The 12,552-nt window shown below is 54.3% G+C and overlaps 1 protein-coding gene across 1 annotated transcript in view; it reads left to right on the top strand.

The window, feature by feature from the left end:
* LOC116936871 (uncharacterized) overlaps positions 1-10,201 on the top strand; it is a 95,720-nt gene extending 85,519 nt beyond the window's left edge. Inside the window, exons 25-26 of the mRNA XM_076063363.1 lie at positions 2,080-2,298; positions 7,592-10,201. Of these exons, the coding sequence (XP_075919478.1) occupies positions 2,080-2,298; positions 7,592-7,908 (536 nt within the window). The 3' untranslated portion in view covers positions 7,909-10,201. The remainder of the gene's footprint in view (positions 1-2,079; positions 2,299-7,591) is intronic.
* The last annotated feature ends 2,351 nt before the right edge of the window (positions 10,202-12,552 follow it).

Below are 12,552 nucleotides of genomic sequence, written 5' to 3' on the forward strand. Positions count from 1 at the left end.
ACTACCACTACTACCACTACCACCACTACTACTACTACCACTACTACTACCACTACCACCACTACCACTACTACCAACACTACCACCACTACTACTACCACTACTACTACCACTACTACTACCACTACCACCACTACTACCACAACCACCACCATAACGACCTCCTGAGACTCTTCTTCCTCCCTGGTGACAACAACAACCACAACAACCACAACAACAACAACAACCACTACAACAACTACCACCACTACTACCACCACTACTACCACTACTACTACCACTACTACTACTACCACTACTACCAACACTACCACCACTACTACTACCACTACTACTACTACCACTACTACCAACACTACCACCACTACTACTACCACTACTACCACCACTATTACCACTACTACTACCACTACTACTACTACCACTACCACCACTACTACTACCACAACCACCACCATAACGACCTACTTAGACTCTTCTTCCTCCCTGGTGACACAACAACAGCCACTACAACAACAACCACAATAACAACAACCACTAACACCACAACAGCAACAACCACTACCACCACAACAACCAGTGTGTGAGTGAGTTAATGGGTGCGTGGGTGAGTGAGTTAATGGGTGAGTGGGTGAGTTAATGGGTGAGTGGTTGAGTGAGTTAGTGGGTGAGCTAATGGGTGAGTTAATGGGTGAGTTAATGGGTGTGTGGGTGAGTGAGTTAATGGGTGAGTGGGTGAGTGAGTTAATGGGTGTGTGGGTGAGTGAGTTAATGGGTGAGTGGGTGAGTGAGTTAGTGGGTGAGTGGGTGGGTGAGTGTGTGGGTGAGTGTGTGGGTGAGTGTGTGGGTGAGCGAGTGGGTGAGCGTGTGGGTGAGCGTGTGGGTGAGCGTGTGGGTGAGCGTGTGGGTGAGCGTGTGGGTGAGTGTGTGGGTGAGTGGGTGAGGGTGTGGGTGAGTGTGTGAGTGAGTGTGTAGGTGAGTGTGTGGGTGAGTGTGTGGGTGAGTGGGTGAGTTAGTTAATGGGTGAGTGAGTTAATGGGTGAGTGAGTGTGTGGGTGGGTGAGTGGGTGGGTGGGTGGGTGAGTGTGTGGGTGAGTGAGTGTGTGAGTGAGTGAGTGAGTGGGTGAGTGTGTGAGTGAGTGTGTGGGTGAGTGAGTGGGTGAGTGAGTGAGTGTGTGGGTGAGTGAGTGAGTGTGTGGGTGAGTGTGTGGGTGAGTGTGTGGGTGTGTGGGTGAGTGAGTGTGTGGGTGAGTGTGTGAGTGTGTGGGTGAGTGAGTGGGTGGGTGTGTGGGTGAGTGTGTGGGTGAGTGTGTGGGTGAGTGAGTGAGTGTGTGGGTGAGTGGGTGAGTGTGGGTGAGTGTGTGGGTGAGTGAGAGAGTGTGTGAGAGAGTGTGTGGGTGAGTGGGTGGGTGAGTGGGTGGGTGAGTGAGTGTGTGGGTGAGTGTGGGTGAGTGTGTGGGTGAGTGAGAGAGTGTGTGGGTGAGTGAGTGGGTGGGTGTGTGGGTGAGTGTGTGGGTGAGTGAGTGGGTGAGTGAGTGAGTGGGTGTGTGAGTGGGTGAGTGAGTGTGTGGGTGAGTGTGTGAGTGAGTTTAGGTGAGTGGGTGGGTGGGTGAGTGAGTGTGTGGGTGGGTGTGTGGGTGAGTGAGTGGGTGGGTGAGTGTGTGGGTGGGTGAGTGAGTGGGTGAGTGTGTGGGTGAGTGTGTGGGTGAGTGGGTGAGTGAGTGAGTGAGTGTGTGGGTGAGTGGGTGAGTGTGTGGGTGGGTGAGTGAGTGTGTGAGTGAGTGGGTGGGTGGGTGAGTGAGTGTGTGGGTGGGTGAGTGGGTGAGTGAGTGGGTGAGTGGGTGAGTGAGTGTGTGAGTGAGTGGGTGAGTGAGTGGGTGGGTGAGTGAGTGTGTGGGTGAGTGTGTGAGTGGGTGAGTGTGTGGGTGAGTGTGTGGGTGAGTGTGTGGGTGAGTGAGTGAGTGTGTGGGTGAGTGGGTGGGTGTGTGTGTGTGTGGGTGAGTGAGTGGGTGAGTGAGTGTGTGGTAACAACCCCCCCCCCGCTCCCGCTCACCACCCCCTGCCCCCGCTCACCCCCAGGCGTGGGCGAGGTGAGGAGTCGCCTCCGTTTCCTCACCACGCTGGACGCGTCGGCGCTGCCCCTGGGTGAGGGGACGTTGCGGGCCCTCACCCGGCACTCACCGGCGCTCACCAACCTCCGTCTGGAGCGCTGTCGCTCACTCACCGACTCGTCGCTCGCACTGCTACTGGCTGTGGGCAACCCCACGCGGGAGCAGCTCACTCACATCTCTCTAGCTGGTGAGTCACTCACTCACCTGGTGAGTCACTCACTCACTCACCTGGTGAGTCACTCACCAGGTGAGTGACTCACCTGGTAAGTGACTCGCTCACTCACCGACTCGTCACTCGCACTGCTACTGGCTGTGGGCAACCCCACGCGGGAGCAGCTCACTCACATCTCTCTAGCTGGTGAGTCACTCACTCACTCACCTGGTGAGTCACTCACCTGGTGAGTCACTCACTCACTCACCTGGTGAGTCACTCACCTGGTGAGTCACTCACTCACTCACATCTCTCTAGCTGGTGAGTCACTCACATCTCTCTAGCTGGTGAGTCACTCACTCACTCACTCACCTGGTGAGTCACTCACTCACCTGGTGAGTCACTCACTCACCTGGTGAGTCACTCACCTGGTGAGTCACTCACTCACCTGGTGAGTCACTCACTCACTCACATCAATCTAGCTGGTGAGTCACTCACTCACTCACATCTCTCTAGCTGATGAGACACTCACCTGGTGAGTCACTCACTCACCTGGTGAGTCACTCACTCACCTGGTGAGTGAGTGACTCACCTGGTGAGTCACTCACATCTCTCTAGCTGGTGAGTCACTCACCTGGTGAGTCACTCACTCACTCACCTGGTGAGTCACTCACTCACTCACTTCTCTCTAGCTGGTGAGTCACTCACTCACCTGGTGAGTCACTCACTCACTCACATCTCTCTAGCTGGTGAGTCACTCACTCACTCACATCTCTCTAACTGGTGAGTGACTCACCTGGTGAGTCACTCACTCACTCACCTGGTGAGTCACTCACTCACCTGGTGAGTGAGTGACTCACCTGGTGAGTCACTCACATCTCTCTAGCTGGTGAGTCACTCACCTGGTGAGTCACTCACTCACCTGGTGAGTCACTCACTCACCTGGTGAGTCACTCACTCACTCACTCACATCTCTCTAGCTGGTGAGTCACTCACTCACTCACATCTCTCTAGCTGGTGAGTCACTCACCTGGTGATTCACTCACTCACCTGGTGAGTCACTCACTCACCTGGTGAGTCACTCACCAGGTGAGTCACTCACTCACATCTCTCTAGCTGGTGAGTCACTCACTCACCTGGTGAGTCACTCACCAGGTGAGTCACTCACTCACTCACATGTCTCTAGCTGGTGAGTCACTCACTCACCTGGTGAGTCACTCACCTGGTGAGTCACTCACTCACATCTCTCTAGCTGGTGAGTCACTCACCTGGTGAGTCACTCACTCACTCACTCACATCTCTCTAGCTGGTGAGTCACTCACCTGGTGAGTCACTCACTCACCAGGTGAGTCACTCACTCGCTCACCTGGTGAGTCACTCACATCTCTCTAGCTGGTGAGTCACTCACTCACCTGGTGAGTCACTCACCTGGTGAGTCACTCACTCACTCACTCACCTGGTGAGTCACTCACTCACATCTCTCTAGCTGGTGAGTCACTCACTCACATCTCTCTAGCTGGTGAGTCACTCACTCACCTGGTGAGTCACTCACATCTCTCTAGCTGGTGAGTCACTCACCTGGTGAGTCACTCACTCACATCTCTCTAGCTGGTGAGTCACTCACCTGGTGAGTCACTCACCTGGTGAGTCACTCACCTGGTGAGTCACTCACATCTCTCTAGCTGGTGAGTCGCTCACTCACCTGGTGAGTCACTCACATCTCTCTAGCTGGTGAGTCACTCACCTGGTGAGTCACTCACTCACCTGGTGAGTCACTCACTCACCTGGTGAGTCACTCACTCACTCACATCTCTCTAGCTGGTGAGTCACTCACTCACCTGGTGAGTCACTCACTCACCAGGTGAGTGAGTCACTCACCAGGTGAGTCACTCACTCACCTGGTGAGTCACTCACATCTCTCTAGCTGGTGAGTCACTCACTCACCAGGTGAGTCACTCACATCTCTCTAGCTGGTGAGTCACTCACCTGGTGAGTCACTCACTCGCTCACCTGGTGAGTCACTCGCTCACCTGGTGAGTCACTCACATCTCTCTAGCTGGTGAGTCATTCACTCGCTCACCTGGTGAGTCACTCGCTCACCTGGTGAGTCACTCACATCTCTCTAGCTGGTGAGTCACTCACTCACCAGCTAGAGGGGGACCGCACAGACCATGATGTTGTGTGGATGCGCAGCATCAGCACATCCACACAACATCATGGATGCATGCCGGGTCCAAGCACGACCATCTGCTGGACTACATAGTGACGGACCAGCGGATGCGAGCCCATGTCCTTGACACCAGGACCTACCGTGGCGCTGATCTGCCCTCTGACCATAGACTTGTCATCTGTAAGATGCGCCTGCCATTCTTCCACTCCGGTGGTGGGTGTACACCCAGGACCCCATTCCAACCTAAAGTGGCCTGGTCTCAGTTATCTGATGAAAGTTGCAAGCGAGAATTTCATCATCGCCTGTGGCTGGGGTTGGCATCGTCCCCCACTCGTCCTGATGTCGAGGGTAAATGGGCGAGGTTTAGGACTGTCACTCAAGCAGCTGCATTGGCTGCTTTGGGTACGCGGTCCAGACCTCCCCAGAGACCCTGGCTGACAGAGGAGGTGTTCAGGATGGTTGAGAAAAAGCGACAGGCCCACTGTCATCGGCTACAGAATCCCAGGTGAGGGAATGAGGAGGCTTACCGCAGCCTTCGCTCGGAGGTTCGGAGAGCCGTGAGGCGCTGCAAGGATGGGTGGTGGTCGCGGGTTGCTGAAGAGATGGAGTCTGCCTCAGTGGCCCACGATCACAAATCTCTATTTAACTCCATCAAAAAACGGTGATCCAATCTCCGACCCCCAGGAACAGGTTTGCAGATTTGCTGAGCATTTCTGTGAGGTCCTGGGGGAGGGAAAATCCCTCAGCCAGGAAAACATCGTGGCACAAAGTGAGGATGACCCTGCTGAGGCTGCGGTGCCTCAAATATTGGAAGAAGTCACCCCCTGTGAGTGGCTGGCTGAGGTGCCATCTGTTGAGGAAGTACTGAAGGCGATCCGGAGTCTGAGACCAGGAAAGGCAGCGGGCAGAGATGATCTCCCAAGCGAAATGCTGAGGGAGGGTGGCGTTTGTGCACAGACTGCCCTATATGACATCATAACAACAGTCTGGACCTCTGGATAGGTTCCGCAGGATTGGAAGGATGCCCTGGTGGTCCCCCTCTTTAAGAAGGGGAACCGCACAGACTCTAACAACTACAGGGGCATCTCACTCCTCAGTGTGCCGGGAAAGGTCCTGGCAAGGATTATTCAACATCGCCTTGCCAGGCACGCTGAGGAGAGGCTTGCGGAGCCCCAATGCGGTTTCAGGAAAGTGCGGTTCTGCACAGATGCCATATTTTCTGTCCGTCTGCTACAGCAGAGGTGTAGGGAATTCCAACAAGACCTACATCTCTGCTTTATTGACCTGGTCAAGGCCTATGATACCATCAGTAGGCCTGGGCTCTGGGTCGTTCTTCGTGCTTTTGGAGTATCTGACCCTCTGTTCACGATCATTAAGGACCTTCATGATGGTGAGCGGGCCCGGGTAAAACTACGTGGCCGGGAGTCAGAGCCATTCTCTGTACACCTTGGGGTACGACGGGGATGTCCTCTGGCTCCCACATTATTTAACATCTATTTTGACCACGTAGTTCGTGAAGCCTTCAATAGCTGTACCGGGGAAACTCCATTTGGTACAGATATAATGGGAGGCTGATCGATGCCCAGGTGCGGTCAAGGGATGGCTCCCTATTGCTCAACCACGTTATGTATGCCGATGATTTGGTAATAGCTGCTCATTCAGAGGAGGAGTTGGAGACGCTGCTGCTGAGACTGGAGCGTGCCACTAAGAGGTGGGGCCTTACCATCAGCCCCACCAAAACTAAGCACCTGCCTGGGTATTTTGTACCATCAGACACTCCACCCCCACAACTCCCAATGGGTGATGGGGCAGTTGTGGAGAGAGTGGAGAGTATCCCATACCTGGGCAGTGTACTTATGACCGGCTCCAGTTTAACAGCAGAGGTCTCACTCCGAATCAGTCGAGCGGCAATATCTTTTTATCGGTTGCGTAACGCTGTGTGGAAGCTACCTGGTCTGTCGCTCCGCACTAAACTTCAGGTCTTCTCGGCCATGGTCATTCCCTCCCTTCTCTACGCTTGTGAAACGTGGAACCCCCTAATGGAACATCTTCGCCGCTTAGAAACATTTAGGCTGGCCTGCCTACGATCCATCCTGGGTTTAACCAGGCTGGATTGTGTGAGGAGCTCACAAATCTTTGAAAGATCTGGGCAAGGTCCCATCGGTGAGCTCCTCCGGCAGGCAAGGCTGCGATGGCTGGGTCATGTAGCCCGCATGCCCAGCCACCGCATGCCCAGCCACCGCATGCCGAAACAGCTTGTGTTCGGCCGGATCGAGGGGGCTAAACGGGCGCGGCACGGGCTAAAGAAGAGATGGAGTGACGTGGTACAGGAGGACGTGGAGCTGAGTGGACTTTCCGATGACCGGTACCAGCGGTGTCAAGATCGGCCCCTGTGGAGGAGGCTCGTGAAGGACGCTACTGGGGCAGTTGGAGGTAGTTGCCCTCCAACAACAACGGAGGGCGGAGGAGCGACGCTCACAACAACGAGCGGAGCGCCGGGTGGCTAAAGCACAGCAGGTTTGCACAGTAGGGGGCACAGGTGGTGCATCAGCCAGTCATCTCAGTCAGTCGACCCGTGGCACCTGGGTCTGCCCCGTGACCTCCTGCCAGCGGGCGTTCGACACTTAACGTGGCCTCAGGGTGCACATAGCCTGGCACAAGCGTCGTGGTGACGTCACCGCCACTTAGTGGCGAATGTCGGTTGTTGTTGTTGTGTGACTGTGTGTGTCTCTGTGTGTGTGTGTCTCTTTGTGTGTGACTGTGTGTGTGACTGTGTGTGTGTGACTGTGTGTGTGTGTGACTGTGTGTGTGACTGTGTGTGTGTCTCTGTGTGTGTGTGACTGTGTGTGTGTCTCTGTGTGTGTGATTGTGTGTGTGTGTGACTGTGTGTGTGACTGTGTGTGTGTCTCTGTGTTTGTGATTGTGTGTGTGTCTCTGTGTGTATATGACTGTGTGTGTGACTGTATGTGTGACTGTGTGTGTGTCTCTGTGTGTGTGTCTCTGTGTCTCTGTGTGTATATGACTGTGTGTGTGACTGTGTGTGTGTCTCTGTGTGTGTGTCTCTGTGTGTATATGACTGTGTGTGTGACTGTGTGTGTGTCTCTGTGTGTGTCTCTGTGTGTATATGACTGTGTATGTGTCTCTGTGTGTGTCTCCCAGGCTGTGACAAGCTCACTGAGCGATGTCTGCACCACCTGTCCCGCTGCGTGTCTCTGTGTGTATATGACTGTGTGTGTGTGACTGTGTGTGTGACTGTGTGTGTGACTGTGTGTGTGTGTCTGTGTGTGTGTGTCTGTGTGTGTGTGACTGTGTGTGTGTCTCTGTGTGTGTGTGTGTGTCTGTGTGTGTGTGACTGTGTGTGTGACTGTGCGTGTGTATGTCTCTGTGTGTATATGACTGTGTGTGTCTCTGTGTGTGTGACTGTGTGTGTGACTGTGTGTGTGACTGTGTATGTGTATGTCTCTGTGTGTATATGACTGTGTGTGTCTCTGTGTGTGTCTCTGTGTGTATATGACTGTGTGTGTCTCTGTGTGTGACTGTGTGTGACTGTGTGTGTGTGACTGTGTGTGTGTGACTGTGTGTGTGTCTCTGTGTGTGTGATTGTGTGTGTGTGTGACTGTGTGTGTGACTGTGTGTGTGTCTCTGTGTTTGTGATTGTGTGTGTGTCTCTGTGTGTATATGACTGTGTGTGTGACTGTATGTGTGACTGTGTGTGTGTCTCTGTGTGTGTGTCTCTGTGTCTCTGTGTGTATATGACTGTGTGTGTGACTGTGTGTGTGTCTCTGTGTGTGTGTCTCTGTGTGTATATGACTGTGTGTGTGACTGTGTGTGTGTCTCTGTGTGTGTCTCTGTGTGTATATGACTGTGTATGTGTCTCTGTGTGTGTCTCCCAGGCTGTGACAAGCTCACTGAGCGATGTCTGCACCACCTGTCCCGCTGCGTGTCTCTGTGTGTATATGACTGTGTGTGTGTGACTGTGTGTGTGTGTCTGTGTGTGTGTGTCTGTGTGTGTGTGACTGTGTGTGTGTCTCTGTGTGTGTCTGTGTGTGTGTGTGTGTCTGTGTGTGTGTGACTGTGTGTGTGACTGTGCGTGTGTATGTCTCTGTGTGTATATGACTGTGTGTGTCTCTGTGTGTGTGACTGTGTGTGTGACTGTGTGTGTGACTGTGTATGTGTATGTCTCTGTGTGTATATGACTGTGTGTGTCTCTGTGTGTGTCTCTGTGTGTATATGACTGTGTGTGTCTCTGTGTGTGACTGTGTGTGACTGTGTGTGTGTGACTGTGTGTGTGTGACTGTGTGTGTGTGACTGTGTGTGACTGTGTGTGTGTCTCTGTGTGTGTGTCTCTGTGTGTGTGACTGTGTGTGTGACTGTGTCTCTGTGTGTGTGTCTCGCAGGCTGTGACAAGCTCACTGAGCGATGTCTGCACCACCTGTCCCGCTGCGTGTCTCTGTGTGTGTGTCTGTGTGTGTGTATATGACTGTGTGTGTGACTGTGTGTGACTGTGTGTGTGTGACTGTGTGTGTCTGTGTGTGTATATGACTGTGTGTGTGTGTGTGTGACTGTGTGTATGACTGTGTGACTGTGTGTGTGTGACTGTGTGACTGTGTGTGTGTGTCTCTGTGTGTGTGACTGTGTGTGACTGTGTGTGACTGTGTGTGTGTGTGACTGTGACTGTGTGTGTGACTGTGTCTCTGTGTGTGTGTCTCCCAGGCTGTGACAAGCTCACTGAGCGATGTCTGCACCACCTGTCCCGCTGTGTGTCTCTGTGTGTGTGTCTCTGTGTGTGTGTCTCTGTGTATGTGACTGTGTGTGACTGTGTCTCTGTGTGTGTCTCCCAGGCTGTGACAAGCTCACTGAGCGATGTCTGCACCACCTGTCCCGCTGTGTGTCTCTGTGTGTGTGTCTCTGTGTGTGTGTCTCTGTGTGTGTGTGTCTGTGTGTGACTGTGTGTGTGACTGTGTGTGTGTCTCTGTGTGTCTCACAGGCTGTGACAAGCTCACTGAGCGATGTCTGCACCACCTGTCCCGCTGTGTGTCTCTGTGTGTGTGTCTCTGTGTCTCTGTGTGTGACTGTGTGTGTGTGACTGTGTGTGTGTCTCTGTGTGTGTGACTGTGTGTGACTGTGTGTGTGTGACTGTGTGACTGTGTGTGTGTCTACCAGGCTGTGACAAGCTCACTGAGCGATGTCTGCACCACCTGTCCCGCTGTGTGTCTCTGTGTGTGTCTGTGTGTGTGTGTGTGACTGTGTGTCTCTGTGTGTGTGTCTGTGTGTGTCTCTGTGTGTGTCTCTCTGTGTGTGTCTCCCAGGCTGTGACAAGCTCACTGAGCGATGTCTGCACCACCTGTCCCGCTGTGTGTCTCTGTGTGTGTGTCTCTGTGTCTCTGTGTGTGTGACTGTGTGTGTGTCTCTGTGTCTCTGTGTGTGTGACTGTGTGTGTCTCTGTGTGTGTGTCTCTGTGTGTGTGACTGTGTGTGACTGTGTGTGTCTCTGTGTGTGTCTCCCAGGCTGTGACAAGCTCACTGAGCGATGTCTGCACCACCTGTCCCGCTGTGTGTCTCTGTGTGTATATGACTGTGTGTGTGTGTCTCTGTGTGTGTGACTGTGTGTGACTGTGTGTGTCTGTGTGTGTGTCTCCCAGGCTGTGACAAGCTCACTGAGCGATGTCTGCACCACCTGTCCCGCTGTGTGTCTCTGTGTGTGTGACTGTGTGTGTGTGTGACTGTGTGTGTGTATGTGACTGTGTGTGTGTCTCTGTGTGTGTGTCTCTGTGTGTGTCTCTGTGTGTGACTGTGTGTGTGTGACTGTGTGTGTGTCTCCCAGGCTGTGACAAGCTCACGGAGCGATGTCTGCACCACCTGTCCCGCTGTGTGTCTCTGCGCCGGGTGGATCTCGGCGACTGCCGGCGAGTCTCCCTCGATGCGTTCCGCCGCTTTGCCGCGGCGCTCACCACGCCCCTCACCGTCGCCGGTGAGCGGCTGGCATGGCGCTCGCAGGAGCAGCCTTCGTGACCATCGCTGGCCGCTCACCAACACCTCCTCCACCGCAGACGTCACCGCCACTCCACTGCCCGTTGTTTTAAAGTTTAAATTTGATTCGTGGCAACACTCTCCGTGTGGTGGTGGTGAGGCTGTGGGTCTCTGTGTGGTGGTGAGTCTGTGGGTCTCTGTGTGGTGGTGAGGCTGTGGGTCTCTGTGAGGTGGTGAGTGTGTGGGTCTCTGTGTGGTGGTGAGTCTGTGGGTCTCTGTGTAGTGGTGAGGCTGTGGGTCTCTGTGTGGTGGTGAGGCTGTGGGTCTCTGGTGGTGAGTCTGTGGGTCTCTGTGTGGTGGTGAGGCTGTGGGTCTCTGCGTGGTGGTGAGGCTGTGGGTCTCTGGTGGTGAGTCTGTGGGTCTCTGTGAGGTGAGTCTGTGGGTCTCTGTGTGGTGGTGAGTCTGTGGGTCTCTGTGTGGTGGTGAGGCTGTGGGTCTCTGTGTGGTGGTGAGGCTGTGGGTCTCTGTGTGGTGAGTCTGTGGGTCTCTGTGTGGTGAGTCTGTGGGTCTCTGTGTGGTGGTGAGTCTATGGGTCTCTGTGTGGTAGTGAGGCTGTGGGTCTCTGTGTGGTGGTGGGGCTGTGGGTCTCTGTGTGGTGAGTCTGTGGGTCTCTGTGTAGTGGTGAGTCTGTGGGTCTCTGTGTGGTGAGTCTGTGGGTCTCTCGTGGTGAGTCTGTGGGTCTCTGTGTGGTGAGTCTGTGGGTCTCTGTGTGGTGGTGAGGCTGTGGGTCTCTGTGTGGTGGTGAGTCTGTGGGTCTCTGTGTAGTGGTGAGGCTGTGGGTCTCTGTGTGGTGGTGAGGCTGTGGGTCTCTGGTGGTGAGTCTGTGGGTCTCTGTGTGGTGGTGAGGCTGTGGGTCTCTGCGTGGTGGTGAGGCTGTGGGTCTCTGGTGGTGAGTCTGTGGGTCTCTGTGAGGTGAGTCTGTGGGTCTCTGTGTGGTGGTGAGTCTGTGGGTCTCTGTGTGGTGGTGAGGCTGTGGGTCTCTGTGTGGTGGTGAGGCTGTGGGTCTCTGTGTGGTGGTGAGGCTGTGGGTCTCTGTGGGGGGAGTCTGTGGGTCTCTGTGTGGTGAGTCTATGGGTCTCTGTGTGGTGAGTCTGTGGGTCTCTGTGTGGTGGTGAGGCTGTGGGTCTCTGTGTGGTGAGTCTGTGGGTCTCTATGAGGTGAGTCTGTGGGTCTCTGTGTAGTGAGTCTATGGGTTTCTGTGTGGTGAGTCTGTGGGTCTCTATGAGGTGAGTCTGTGGGTCTCTGTGTGGTGAGTCTATGGGTCTCTGTGTGGTGGTGAGGCTGTGGGTCTTTGTGTGGTGAGTCTATGGGTCTCTGGTGGTGAGTCTGTGGGTCTCTGTGAGGTGAGTCTATGGGTCTCTGTGTGGTGAGTCTGTGGGTCTCTGTGTGGTGGTGAGGCTGTGGGTCTCTGTGTGGTGAGTCTGTGGGTCTCTATGAGGTGAGTCTGTGGGTCTCTGTGTAGTGAGTCTATGGGTCTCTGTGTGGTGAGTGTGTGGATCTCGGTGTGGTGTGTGGATCTCTGTGTGGTGAATCTGTGGGTCTCTGTGTGGTGAGTCTGTGGGTCTCTGTGTGGTGAGTCTGTGGGTCTCTGTGTGGTGAGTATATGGGTCTCTGTGTGAGTGAGTCTGTGGGTCTCTGTGTGGTGAGTCTATGGGTCTCTGTGTGGTGAGTCTGTGGGTCTCTATGAGGTGAGTCTGTGGGTCTCTGTCTGGTGAGTCTGTGGGTCTCTGGTGGTGAGTCTGTGGGTCTCTGTGAGGTGAGTCTATGGGTCTCTGTGTGGTGAGTGTGTGGATCTCTGTGTGGTGTGTGGATCTCTGTGTGGTGAGACTATGGGTCTCTGTGTGGTGAGTCTGTGGGTCTCTGTGTGGTGGTGAGTCTGTGGGTCTCTGTGTGGTGTTGAGTCTGTGGGTCTCTGTGTGGTGAATCTGTGGGTCTCTGTGTGGTGAGTCTGTGGGGGGAGTCTGTGGGTCTCTGTGTGGTGAGTCTATGGGTGTCTGTGTGGTGAGTCTATGGGTCTCTGTGTGAGTGAGTCTGTGGGTCTCTGTGTGGTGAGTCTGTGGGTCTCTGTGATGGTGAGTCTGTGGGTCTCTG

The sequence above is a fragment of the Petromyzon marinus genome, unplaced genomic scaffold, assembly GCF_048934315.1.
Source record: "Petromyzon marinus isolate PM22_M1 ecotype Great Lakes invasive population unplaced genomic scaffold, UKy_Petmar_22M1.pri1.0 PM_Scaffold_105, whole genome shotgun sequence".
Lineage (NCBI taxonomy): Eukaryota > Metazoa > Chordata > Hyperoartia > Petromyzontiformes > Petromyzontidae > Petromyzon > Petromyzon marinus.